General features: G+C 36.7%; 1 protein-coding gene across 1 annotated transcript in view; it reads left to right on the top strand.

Annotated features, from left to right (window-relative positions):
- The window catches only part of EMB (embigin), a 41,686-nt gene extending 30,573 nt beyond the window's left edge, over nucleotides 1–11,113 (top strand). Inside the window, exons 8-12 of the mRNA XM_077752888.1 lie at nucleotides 4,580–4,707; nucleotides 6,873–7,152; nucleotides 7,923–7,956; nucleotides 10,283–10,337; nucleotides 10,926–11,113. Coding sequence (XP_077609014.1) covers nucleotides 4,580–4,707; nucleotides 6,873–7,152; nucleotides 7,923–7,956; nucleotides 10,283–10,337; nucleotides 10,926–10,943 — 515 coding nt within the window. The 3' untranslated portion in view covers nucleotides 10,944–11,113. The remainder of the gene's footprint in view (nucleotides 1–4,579; nucleotides 4,708–6,872; nucleotides 7,153–7,922; nucleotides 7,957–10,282; nucleotides 10,338–10,925) is intronic.
- The last annotated feature ends 1,555 nt before the right edge of the window (nucleotides 11,114–12,668 follow it).

Genomic DNA, 12,668 nt, shown 5'->3' on the forward strand with positions numbered 1-12,668 from the left:
TAAGTCACTGCACAGTTCGTTGTCTGCTGTCTGCATCCTGATCTTAACAGATCATTGGGATGGTTTAACAGCATAGCCTTATGTTCCTCACCCAAACCTCATAAAATATCCAAGATTTTCTTGAAAATCTTTCAGCTACCAATCATGCTTTCCAACCCTGTGCCTCTTAGAGACTTACTGAAAAACAGTGTTTTTCTGCCATGTTTCCACCCCCCCAATGTTGCCTTTCTTCTACTTTTGATTCTTAGCCTATGATTAGATTTCAGTATTTTCATCTTATTTCAACACATATTTTCCCAATAAAGCATGACCTAATGAATTCCCAGAGAGAATCATGCTGATATTGTGAACCAAGATGGTTCTGGTATCTGGGATGGGAGATTAACAAACAAAGAGAACAGAAACTGCGCCCTTGACGAGTGGCCAACACAACTGGTTTCAAAGTCTGCCTTCAAAGTGGTGTTTGTTTCAAGGCAAGCCTAGCCTGACTCTAGAAGTAACCATAACAGAGCTACACTACTGGCAAACAGTGCCAGATATATACATGTTGTACCTTTTCACATGGAACTCAAGAAGTGTGGCTCTGCTTCATCTGAGGTTTGGAAGGGGAATCTCCTGGCTTCAGAAAAGAATTCTTATTTTAGCCAAGCTCAAATCTCTGCTTCATCTGTAAGTCTTTAGTCAAGGCCTCCCCTAAACTAGGATTGATCTCTCCAAGAGCTTATTTCTGTGTTCTCATACTTCATTGAAGAATAAAGCCATACCAGGTGTTGGAGATACTAGAATGAAATATGATTAGGAAGTGATCTTTAATTGATAGATTGTGTTTTGTCAGGAGGCCCACAAATAACTTCACTCTCACTTGATCCAGTCGTTTCTTCCCACAACAAAATCTCAAATAAGAAAACATACACAAAAAAGGGATAGTGAAGCAAAGTAACATTTTGTTATTGTCCAGTCTTGACCACAAACCTTGCTGAAATTCTTGGAAGACTATGCCACATGGAAGTCTTCTCTTTTCTCAGTTGGATTATACTGACCTTCAGCTAAAGTGGAGCCATATATTCCTTCCCATCCCAAGGTCAATTTGGTCTTTACTACCAAGACAAGAGGACACACCCTCCTGAGCCAGAAAAAAAACATGCTAAGCCTGAGGCTGTGTTATTTATACCTCCAGATTTCTATCCCTAAAAAACAGGGTCCCATCAGTGCCCTGGACCAAGACCAATCCAGAACAATCTTCCTCTTTAGGACTGGGAAACTGGAGGGCTGAATGAGAGAAGGAAGCTTCTATTGAGGCCACCAGGGACTTCAGTCCACAGGCCACTGCCCAGCCTTCTATTGCCACCACCTCCAGTGGCTAGTAAGGAAGCTGGATCTACCATAAGAAAAACAAAACAGAATAAAACGTCCAATGGTTCAGACTAATTTAGGCCTGTAACATTTTGACATTGAAATTTATTGTCTTGTCAAGAATTAAAATATAGTAATGTTAATATCAGGACAGGTGGTCAATCTCTTCTCTTAGATCCTAGAGTTGCTTCCAGTTTTCTTATATTGGTTATTTTCCCACATTAGAGTGGGCTCTCCAGGTCTATGAATGAGCCCAGAGGGGGTAGCCACAGACTTAGGACACTAAACAAAAGTAGTTTGACTTTATAGGACAGAACACTTATGTGAGAGACACATTCTACTTTTATTTTTAAAAAGGCACGTGGATAGCAATTATTTTCTTATTTAAAAATTTAGGTCATAGGTTATGTTAAAGTATTAGTTGCTTTATTCTGCTTTTTCTTGTTAATAGTGTGTGGTAAATGGGCCCTTTTTGTTCTTACATTATATGTAGTATATAAAGTTATTATTCCATATATTCTTTCTGCTCCATATACTACATAGATCTGGCAACAAGATTTTCTTTCTTTCTTTCTTTCTTTCTTTCTTTCTTTCTTTCTTTCTTTCTTTCTTTCTTTCTTTTTCTTTCATGTTTATTTATTTTTGAGAGAGAGGGACAGAGTGTGAGCAAAAGTGGGAGGGAACAGAGAGTGGGAGGGAAAAGAGAGAGGGAGACACAGAATCTGAAGCAGGCTCCAGGCTCTGAACTATCAGCCCAGAGCCTGATGTAGGGCTCAAACCCATGAACTGTGAGATCATGACCTGAGCTGAAGTTGGACGCTTAACCAACTGAGCCATTCAGGCACCCCAACAAGATTTTCTTTTAACTTTTTAACCAATTTCATTTCTTGTTCTGGTAAGGAACAGTAATGAGGCACCCTGATTTAATTGTTTCAATTTATACTGAAATTGTAATTTTTATACAAACGAAATATTTTTAACTGCTTTCACCAAACACTAGAATGTGTATTTTAAGCAGTAGAATTTGTTTTACAGCTTCACTAAGCTGTTTAATATATGTTATTAAAGGATGGATTGGTGATGTTACCCACATCTCAAAGCTACTGTTTCTACATTCTTTTGGGCCTTGTTTCCTGTTAATTCATCCCTTGAGTTTTTCATTTTTTTACTTTTATAATCTCCTTTTTCACATGGGCTGGGTGGTCCATAGAGGACTCAGCTTGGAGCCTTTCCCCCATTTTGGAGTGTTTTTACATGTTCCTACAATTCTGAGACTTTTCAGATGAATTTCCAGTTCTCCTTTTTTATTTTAAGTCTTATTTCTTCTCTGTCCCACATGACTACATGACCTAGAAATCATCTTTGCACATAATGATAATCTATCTTAGTAAGCTGGCTAATGCTGCTTTGTAGGTAAGGCCATGGGCATTACAATTTGTAAGAAAGGTCAGTTAAGAAAAGCAGTACTAGTGCATAATCAAAAGTTTGTGGTGTTTACTCTGTGCCAAGTACTTCCTGTTTTATCATCCCATACTTAATCCTTTATAAAAAAACTGCACAATAGGTATGTCCTACCTATGTCCTCAACAGTAGTAACAGTAAAAATGTAATCTTAATGTATGCATTTCCTGCACTCAAATCAATTCTTTGTCATATCATTGTCACATTGTGCTGACTTCCTTCAAACACTTAATGACATGACCTTTGAAGTGGACACATACTAATCACATATTAACTAAATATCCTTCAGCCTAATGCTGACCAATAGGGAGTGTGGGACACTAGTGGCCTCAGGCAAAGGAATGCACAGAGTATCTTCTCTGGCTGGGCGGTCTTCAATCAAGGTAGTCATATGTAGTCACCTATCTCCTCTCTCCAGGAGCACCCTAGTGGTACCTTACTAGGTTTTCATATACTTCTAGTGGGTGATTATAAATTCAGATTGGCAGTTCACACCTATGATTAATGTAAAATTGAAGACCATTCAGTTTCATAAAAACATCTTTCCTTAGTTATGAAAAGTGTGTGAGAACAATTGACTTATAGATTGCTCTGTTATCTTTCTTATGATTACTTGAAGCATTTATACTGTGATGCGTAACATATCTTCCTCTTATTTGCATCTCTTTTTTGTTAGCAGTGCCTCATTCAACACTCTGCTGGTCAGCGGTCTTGATGAGGGAGAGGGTGTTACATGTAATTGTATTTAGGCACAATTTAAACAATCAGGAATAAAGAAAACTCCCCAAACCCATCATTGTAACATTAATCACCTAAGGACAGATTCCATAAAGAAATCCTATTCTCCAACCCTATTTTTACCATTTCCCTGGTAGTTATACAAGTCAGAATTTCTTTTCTAATCATTACTAATTACTTCCTCCTACCTCATCTTTATAATTCATACATCCAGCAAGTGTGCAGTTATTTTTTATACTTTCTGTTGCCAAACGAAAACAGGCAGAACAACACAAAACAAAAAACCTGCTAAAATGAGTAAAAAAAGAAAATAAAAGTAATCTTTGTCTACATCTCCAGTGTAAGGATATTCCATAATATATCCTTTGAGGTCAATAAGAAGAAGCTGATTCCACCATGGAACTGGTGGCTGTCTTTTTATTGCTCTGCTTATGTTCTTATGTTTTAATTTTCTTTACCAAGTCATTCACATCCTTAAGTATTCTAAATTCAGTGCTCACTTTTATTCTGTTTCCAATGGTAGCTGCCTCAAACTTTCTTAGGAAATTTACCATACAAAACAAATAGACAAAAACAGAAAGAGTCATAAATGGAGACATCAAATTGGTGGTTGCCAGAGGGGTGGGATGTGGTGGGGAATATGGACAAGATGGGTAAAGGGGAGTGGGAGTAAAGGATTCCAATTATGGAGTGGATAAGTCCAGGGGATGAAAGGTACAACAGAGAATATAGTCTGCAATATTGTAATAGTGTTGCCTGGCGGCCGATGTGTAAGCACATGGGTAAGCATAACGTAACATAGACTTGTCTGATCACTATGATATACACCTGAAACTAATGTAATATTGGGTGTCATCTGTGTTCCAATTAAAAAAAAGTTAGTGGTTTCATATTATATGAAACTAAAATTACATAAAGAAAATTATATTAATGAGAAAATGAAAGAAAGGAGAATTTGTCTTCAACTTGAATGAATTTCCTTATTCAAACTCTTTGAGTAACATGTATTTTTCTAAATATTTCTTAGTCCCTAAGATTCATGGAAAAAACAAACCATTGGTCAATTATGTGAGGGATACAACTGTCTTGATATGTAAATGTCAACATTGTTCTCCTTTAAATTGGACCTGGTACAGTAGTAACGGGAGTGTCCAGGTAAGATCATATTTCTTTGATTTGAAAAAAACAAAATGAAAACTTTTATTTCATAAATAATAAGATTAACAGACTCAGAATTTCGAGGACTATTTGTACTTCTGTTATCTTACTAGAACGATGATAAATGCAGTTGTCATTGAATGTTTTTAGCATATTCCATTTTACATCTGAAGATAACTCTTAATGTTTCATTAACTGGAACTTTGTTTCTTAGATTTAGCAACTTATTTAAATTTTTTGAAAGGAAGTTATAATTCACTTTTAGTTGATGAGTTTCGAAATAACCCTAACAAGAAGATTCTCTTCTCTTACCATCCCATGAAAAGTATCTAGAAAAAAACAGTTTTCTTTTCCAGCTTCTGTCTCTGGAAAAAATTGTGATAGAATGCAACACAGTGGCGTCATTTGAGAAAAGAATAAAAATTTGGTAGCTTAAACTCAGGTCTTGGGAGTGTCATTGGCCTTTCTTGGCCTGCCAGAATCCTAAGGGAAACCAAAGACTTTACATTCCTGTTAAATAATTAATGGCTGTTCAGAGAGCTGATAATAAGGAAAACATGAGCGTTCAAAAAATCATTTCTCATTCTTTTTCTTCCTCCCAAATAGCCTCTAAGAGAAAGCTTAGCCTCTTTCAGCCTCTAAGGGAACTTTAGCACATTGTCCTTTAGAGGACACCTGTCTATTGCTCTGCTACTAATGAGCATTGAAATTAAAGTCCTGTGAAGGCAAGCTGTAATTCTAGGAGGGATAGTATGCGACAGTGTAGACCTTACAGTGAAATACTAAATTCCTTCTTAGACTAAGTTGATATTGCCATAGACTGTTGAAGAGAACCAGAGGAAGGACATAAAGGGGGGAGTGACTGTTTCTGTGATTGGTCTGATTTTTCAGAGAAAGCTCTAGGTCACTTAAGAGTAAATTTAAACCAGTAGTATTTCTGCTTATCTTCTCATTGATGATTAGGAAAGGCAATCGTTTTGTGTGCGTAAATATTTTTAAGCATGTAAATTTATAAAGATAAATACCAATTGTAGTACTTGAAATACATAGCCTCATTTATTTATGTATATGGGACATGAGGCAAAAAAATAACTTATATTTAATGATATTAAACTCTCAGAATGTAGTCTGTACTTCTCTTCATTTGCTATAGTAGTTTTCTCTCAATTTGGCCCTACGCATGGGTCATATTAGGATGTGAGGAAAGTGTAGGGAAGAGCTGCAGGTCAAACTTCAAGTGTTTTCTCAAAATGTGGATGGACCATGTGCCTCAGAATCACCTGGGGTGCCTATTACATGTGCATTACTTTGATTTATCAGCTCTGTGTTAGAGAGGGTTCATTTGAACATCACAGATAGCGCTGTGTACAGGGAGCCAGGTTGCTAAAATTTTGGGGAGCAAATAATAAACTGATGGACATTTCTTCATCAGATAACCTCTAAGAATATTTGTATGCAGATTAGCATTTATCGAGCAATGCAGTTGAGTGATAGTGCAGTGAAGGCACCAAATGGCCTGAGAATAAATTTTAATTTAAACGGATTAAATAAATCAGCTCCACAATAGCTTAGTATGGCTTTTGAGAGGCTGGGGAAAAGCCAGTGAATCTCAGAAGCCAGCTTGCCTGAGAAAGACAGAAATTCGGATATGAGAAGACAGAAAGCGTGCAGACAAGCTCATATACTGGGCTCACACGGGATTTCCACCGTTCCCTCTTCGTCAGCTTCTAAGGCCTAAAGATTTCATCCTCAGTTCCAGTCTGAGGAACTCCCAATGTCAGGAGCCAGTGATTTCTTTATAGGAATGATCAGATTTAATAGCTTCATTAATTCATTAATTTCAATAGTTGATTTGATGTATGCCTGCTCTTGGGAAGGAGGAAGTACTTTAAACAGCTAGTTAGGGATTAGAGTGTGTAACCCAGATGGCTGGAATTTTTCTGTATTTTCGATTCTGATATGTACCCACAATGACCTATACACTATAGTTACAAACTCTGAGTGCTTAACACTGAAGTTATCCCTTTCCTTCCCTACCTTTGGGGATCAAACTCTTGGACACTGTTAATATGCTTTATACCTTCTGCTCAAACTAGATTATTTAGGATATGTATCTTTTCTGCAATATGATAGGAATGGATTTTAATGTCTCCTTTTATTAGGTTCCTATTGATGTTCAGATGACCGATAAGTATGTGATCAATGGAACAAATGCTAATGAAACAAGGCTGAAGATAATGCAACTTACAGAGGACAATCAGGGGTCTTACTGGTGCCATGCCGTGTTCCAGTTGGGCGAGAGTGAAGAGCGTGTTGAACTTGTGGTGCTGAGTTACTTGGTGCCCCTCAAACCATTTCTTGGAATAGTTGTTGAGGTTGTTATTTTAGTGGCTATTATTCTGCTTTATGAAACGTACACCCAAAAGAAAAAGAAGCACATAGGTAAGATTTCTTTTTTTAGATAATGTTCTCATATTATGACAATACATTATCGTGGCTTTAGAGTTTGGGGGAAATATCTAGCTTTTGTTATCTGGAGTGATATTTATGTTAATATTAATGGTGACAGTGCTATGAGTTTATATTGATAGACTTTCTGTTTCAACTTCTTTAAATATTTTAGTATGCAAATATAATTTTTTTCCCTTTTTCTTTGGTGTTACTAGTCACCGATTAAGTGATATGTGCTTTGGTACTGGAATATTAGAAAGTTCCATTATAGCCTAACATAGACAATCTCAAAGACTGTCTTTCACTTAGATAACACATTTAAAAAATATTTTATCAAACGTTCTGGAGTTCTCATAAAAGAGACATTGTTCAGTCACTTTTCTATTTTTGTAGCATGTGTCTTAGAGATTACAGGTTGAGAAACCAATGGTCCTCTAAGAAAATTTATCTTACAATCTGTATTCTTTTCTGATTTTGTACTAAATTTTTATAAACTTAAATAATTACAAATCAATCAGCCCTATTTTGAAAATCCCAGACCCTAGGCTATGCCTGATCAAAAATTGCAGGTAAGGTCTTAGAGAGCAGGGAAAGGGGAGAACATAATGGATGTGCAGGTGTCTTATGTAGTACGTCTCTCTTTCATTCCAAAGAGGGAAAATGGCACAATGCATTTTTAACACGGGGAAAGTTGAATTCAACATACTTGTGCCATAAGAATAATAAAACCAATCTTAATAAATTCTTCTTTTGCTACACAGATGATGGGAAAGAATTTGAACAAGTTGAACAGCTGTAAGTATTATTTTTTACAAATTAATTTTTGCTTGAGTAAAATACAGATGAGTATGAAATTGAATATAAAAGTTTTCAGTTGGGGAAAAAACATAAGAGTAACATAATGTACATGTTATTTTCAGTACACATCTGTGTGTGGAGAGGCATATCTGCAAGGGACCTCCTCCCCATCACTCACTTTTACCTCTCTGTGCTTCAGTTTTCTCCTCAAAAAATTGGTTTAATGATAGTACTTGCCATATAAGGCTTTTGGACTAAATGGTATTCTATATGTAACAATGCTTAGCCTAGGCTTTGATGCACAAAGGTGTTCAGTAACCATAAGGAAGTATTATTTGTGTAAAACAGTATTTCTCAAACTTGGCTGTATTTTTGGTCACTTAGGATGCTCCTTAAAAATACAGTTGTTCAGGGGCACCTGGGTGGCTCAGTCAGTTGAGTGTCTGGCTTCGCCTCAGGTCATGATCTCCCAGTCTGTGAATTTGAGCCTCGCATCAGACTCTGTGCTGACAGCTCGGAGCCTGGAGCCTGCTTCAGATTCTGTGTCTCCCTCTCTCTCTGCTCCTGTCTTGTTCACACTCTCTCTCTCAAAAGTAAAAATAAACATTAAAAATTTAAAAAAATACAGTTGCTCAGACTTTATGGATCTCCTGGATCAGGACCTCTGGGATTGGTGCCGGAGCATCTGTATTTCTCTAAAATGTCTATCACTGATTCTGATTCTCTGTCATGTTGAAAATCACTGGCCAAGAATTTTATTAGTCACTACTTTTGAGAGAACACCTATTGTGCCACAGGTTCTCTTATAGCCCCTTTGTGGTGAGTCAAACATGAAGAGGGCTGAGAAGAAAATTGTCAGGGATGTAGTTTAGTGTGGTGAAGATGGGTGTTACTAGTTCCTCTCAGCCAGAGGACTGAACGTGGAGTCCAGTGATAGAGGTACCCAAGCCTGGGATTCAAGGTCTGAGTGCCACAGTGAAGGGCTGGGCCAGGAAAACGAGACCAGATTAAAGCAGCTGATAGAAAGCTAGGAAATGGAATGCCTGAGAAAATGTAACCAATATAGAATGGCACTTGAAGTTTATCTTTGTTAGCCAACACAAGCCCTTAGGTATGGTCTATAGCCATGGTTAGAGAGCAGGAGTGGGTTAGACCGCTGTCGTTTAGATATTTGCAGACATTATTCAGATAGTTCTTTTTACTCTGTTCACATATGGTAGGTAAAATAGATACAAACTTCTAAAGTAAGGGCATGAAATAATTATATCAGGAGTTCTATAACCTCAGAAAGAAAACAAAACAAAACACAATAGTGTTGTCTTAGCATAAACTCATGGTTGGAAGGAAATTGCACCTCTTTCTGGAGAACTTGGACACCTCGTTTATACTGCTTTGAATGTTTTATCTTTCACCTATCAATTCCCATTGTTATACTTGGACTCATATGAAAAACAAGACCGTATTTCAGATACTTGAAACAGCTACAGACTTGCCTGATTTCTGTTCTTCGAGCTCTGCTTCCCCAGTGTTCCCAGCCATTCCCTTGTAGTCACATTTGGAGGCTTTGTGGTTTGTTTAACACACACTCTGAAAGGATGACATCAGAAGAGCATAAAACAGTACTAAGTATGTAACATCAAAGCAAGCTAGTCACTTCAGGTATTTCAATGAGGAACTCATTCATTTATCTGATCCACTCATAGGTTTAATGCATACAATCTCATCTACTGGCCCCTCTCCAAATTTTGCTTAAGTGGTTGAATTTATTATCTGGTGGTAACAGCTTAATGAGCTCAGGGCTGCCCAAAAGACCTAGAAGCATATTCTTATGCACTCTTGTTACCTTGTTTAGTCATTCTTGCCTTTAAGAATCTGAAGCCCACATTTGTGGTCTTGCCCTGATGCACATCGGGTAGACAGAGAACTGTGTTCAACCTCTAATTCATTGTAATAAACATGTTAGATTACAGCACCCGTCTCTTACGTGTTCACTGAGTTTCTGATTGGCTCTTATCTTGCAGGCCTCAAAATAATACACAAGTTATGACCACATACCCAAGTCCTCACGCAGGTTGGGTGAGAAGCAATTTTTCCTCTGCATAAAACACACAGGACTTGGTCACAGTCATCTGTGGCAACAGTTCATCTCTAAGCAATGGTATAAAAATGAAATCAACATTGCGAGTAAAACATTTTTAGGAAAAATGAATTGTCTGTATTGACCTTTTTCGTTTTAACCTGATGGCCATAGTACATATGGTATACTGACTTGGTTTTATGTAATGTAAATAGCTAGTGGTTTTCTTTTTTGTTTTCTATACAGGAAATCAGATGATAGCAATGGTGTAGAAAATAATGCCCCCAGGCACAGAAAAAATGTAAGTTACTTCCAAAGGATATTCCAAATGAAAGGTAAAATTCATATACACAGACTGTTATTCCAGCTACATTTTTAGTTTCATACAAGACCTAATCATTCACTATGTGCTTGAATATGCTTGTTTACAACATTATAGGAGAAAATTTGTAGTTCTGCAAGAATAAGTGATATATCTTTTCTATCAGAGAACATGTAGCAACCAATCTAAAAGTAAATCTGTTGCACTGTGTGTGTGTGTGTGTGTATATCTCACCATGGGCTAGCTAGTTCCTTTTACTACTTTTCATGTAGTCTTATTTTTTTCTCTCTCATAGGTTTTGTGGATTTTCCTTTTTTTATTCTCATATACTGCTATATATTTGGCACTATGAGCAAATTCATATTAGCTTATTTTCTTTACTGATTAGAATCAAAATTTTCATAGTTCATCAACATTTTTTTCCTCAGTATTTAGGATAGTTACTGTTGGTTTTGGCAGTGGTTTGGATCACTCCTTTCTAACACTTACTGCTTTGCTAGAGTGATAAGTAGTTCTGGAATGATCAGGACATGCTAATTATGTTTCATTATGCTTTATTTAACTCAGGAATCTGTGAGCCAATGAATGCGAAACATCATGTCAAGAGTCATGGGAAGATGTACAGTGTGTATTTCAGCTTTATTTATGCTTCCTGTTAAGAACATCTGACTTTTTATTTTTAAAAGGATGAAAAGTTTATGCAATATATTGCTCAGCAGTAGCTTTGTAATAATATATACTATCTGGGATCTAAAGATATATTTTCATTCTGCAATTATTTTTACATTAAAGCAAGGTAAATTATCTTAAATATGTTCTATGAGATATAACCCAGGATAATTAATTTCATCCTGTTTTTCAAGGGACGCACAGAACAGATACCAGCAAAACCAGTTAATATTACACAGAACTAATGTCATTCAGACCTGTTTATAACCAAAGAATTCATTAATGAGAAAGCCTTTGCCATTTGCCTTAAAAAGGTTTTTTTTCCCTAATCATGCTTACTATGTATAGAAATATTTGTAATAATTTCCATGTAATGTTCATCCTTCTGTCACACTGGGGAAAAAAAAACATCTTCACTAGAAAATGAATACTTTCTGCCTTTACTAACAATTTGCAACCTCCACGTAATTTTCCTCCACAAACATCGGTTAAGGCAAGGAAATATAGCCATATACTTTCCCCAGATCTACCATCACCACAAAAGCATGTTTCCCAACCTTTGTTTCACTCCTCTCCACTGCTTTCACACAAAAGTGTGAAAAAGCGTCACAAAAGTGACTCTTAGTCATTATGTGGAATATTTTTTAAATGTCGTGGGTTTTAGATTTCCTAAGTTCCACCTGGTGTTGATGTGGTAGCGTACAGGTCCATATTGTCATAATATAGCACTGCTACAGGGATGCTTCTGTGGTTCACGGCTTCCTGGCGTCTTTGACTTGGTACCTGGTGTCCTGATACCCATGGGTGGCTAAATATCTAAAAAGGCATTTGGTGCTTAATAGTCACAATTCCTTTGTTTGAAATCCAGAGGTATTATGGTAGTTCTTCTCTGTTGTTACAAATGCCTTAGACTTTTCTTCAAAATTAGAGTAGTTCCAATTGCATATATAACTGAAATATTTTGTAAAATCACTGTAACTAAATCGAATGAAATAGAAAAATTGTCAATGGCTTTGAGTGGACTATTAAAATCATACTGCAGGATACTAGACTGGGTTGAAGCTGATGATGTGACACCTTTGTGTCCCTAATGCTGGTCGGTCCAGTGGGGTATTGCAGCATTCAGAACAGTCAGATGCCAAGAGGGAGGAGTTGGGAATGGTGGCAAGGCACCCATGATTTTTGGTGACTAAGGGATTCATATTTGGAGACGAGGAGTTCAATGATTTGGAAAAAAAAACTTATAGAAATTTACATTGTGTAGTAGCTAAGAAAAGTAATAAAATTGCATCAAGGGAAATTCGAATTTATATGACATCTTAACTAATATTGAAAATATTATGAATAGGAGTAGCACACATAACGTAGTGACTTAGAAACTGCTCATTGTTTTGTTGCAGAATGTTTTGTGTAAAGCATGTTAAAACTATGCATACCTGTTTTATTGAGCTAGGTATCCCTTTAGTAATGGCAGATTTCATGTCATTCTTAGTCTCAGAGCCATAAGCCATGCATTGTTTTGGTTTAATTCTTTATTTGATAAAATTCTCTGGGATGGTATCTCTGTGATGGCAGATAACCAACCAATCAGTTCACATAATTGACATGAACAATTTGAATTCAGTGAAAAATTAGTCAGAC

The sequence above is a fragment of the Crocuta crocuta genome, unplaced genomic scaffold (genome assembly GCF_008692635.1).
Source record: "Crocuta crocuta isolate KB4526 unplaced genomic scaffold, BGI_CrCroc_1.0 scaffold409, whole genome shotgun sequence".
Taxonomy (NCBI): domain Eukaryota; kingdom Metazoa; phylum Chordata; class Mammalia; order Carnivora; family Hyaenidae; genus Crocuta; species Crocuta crocuta.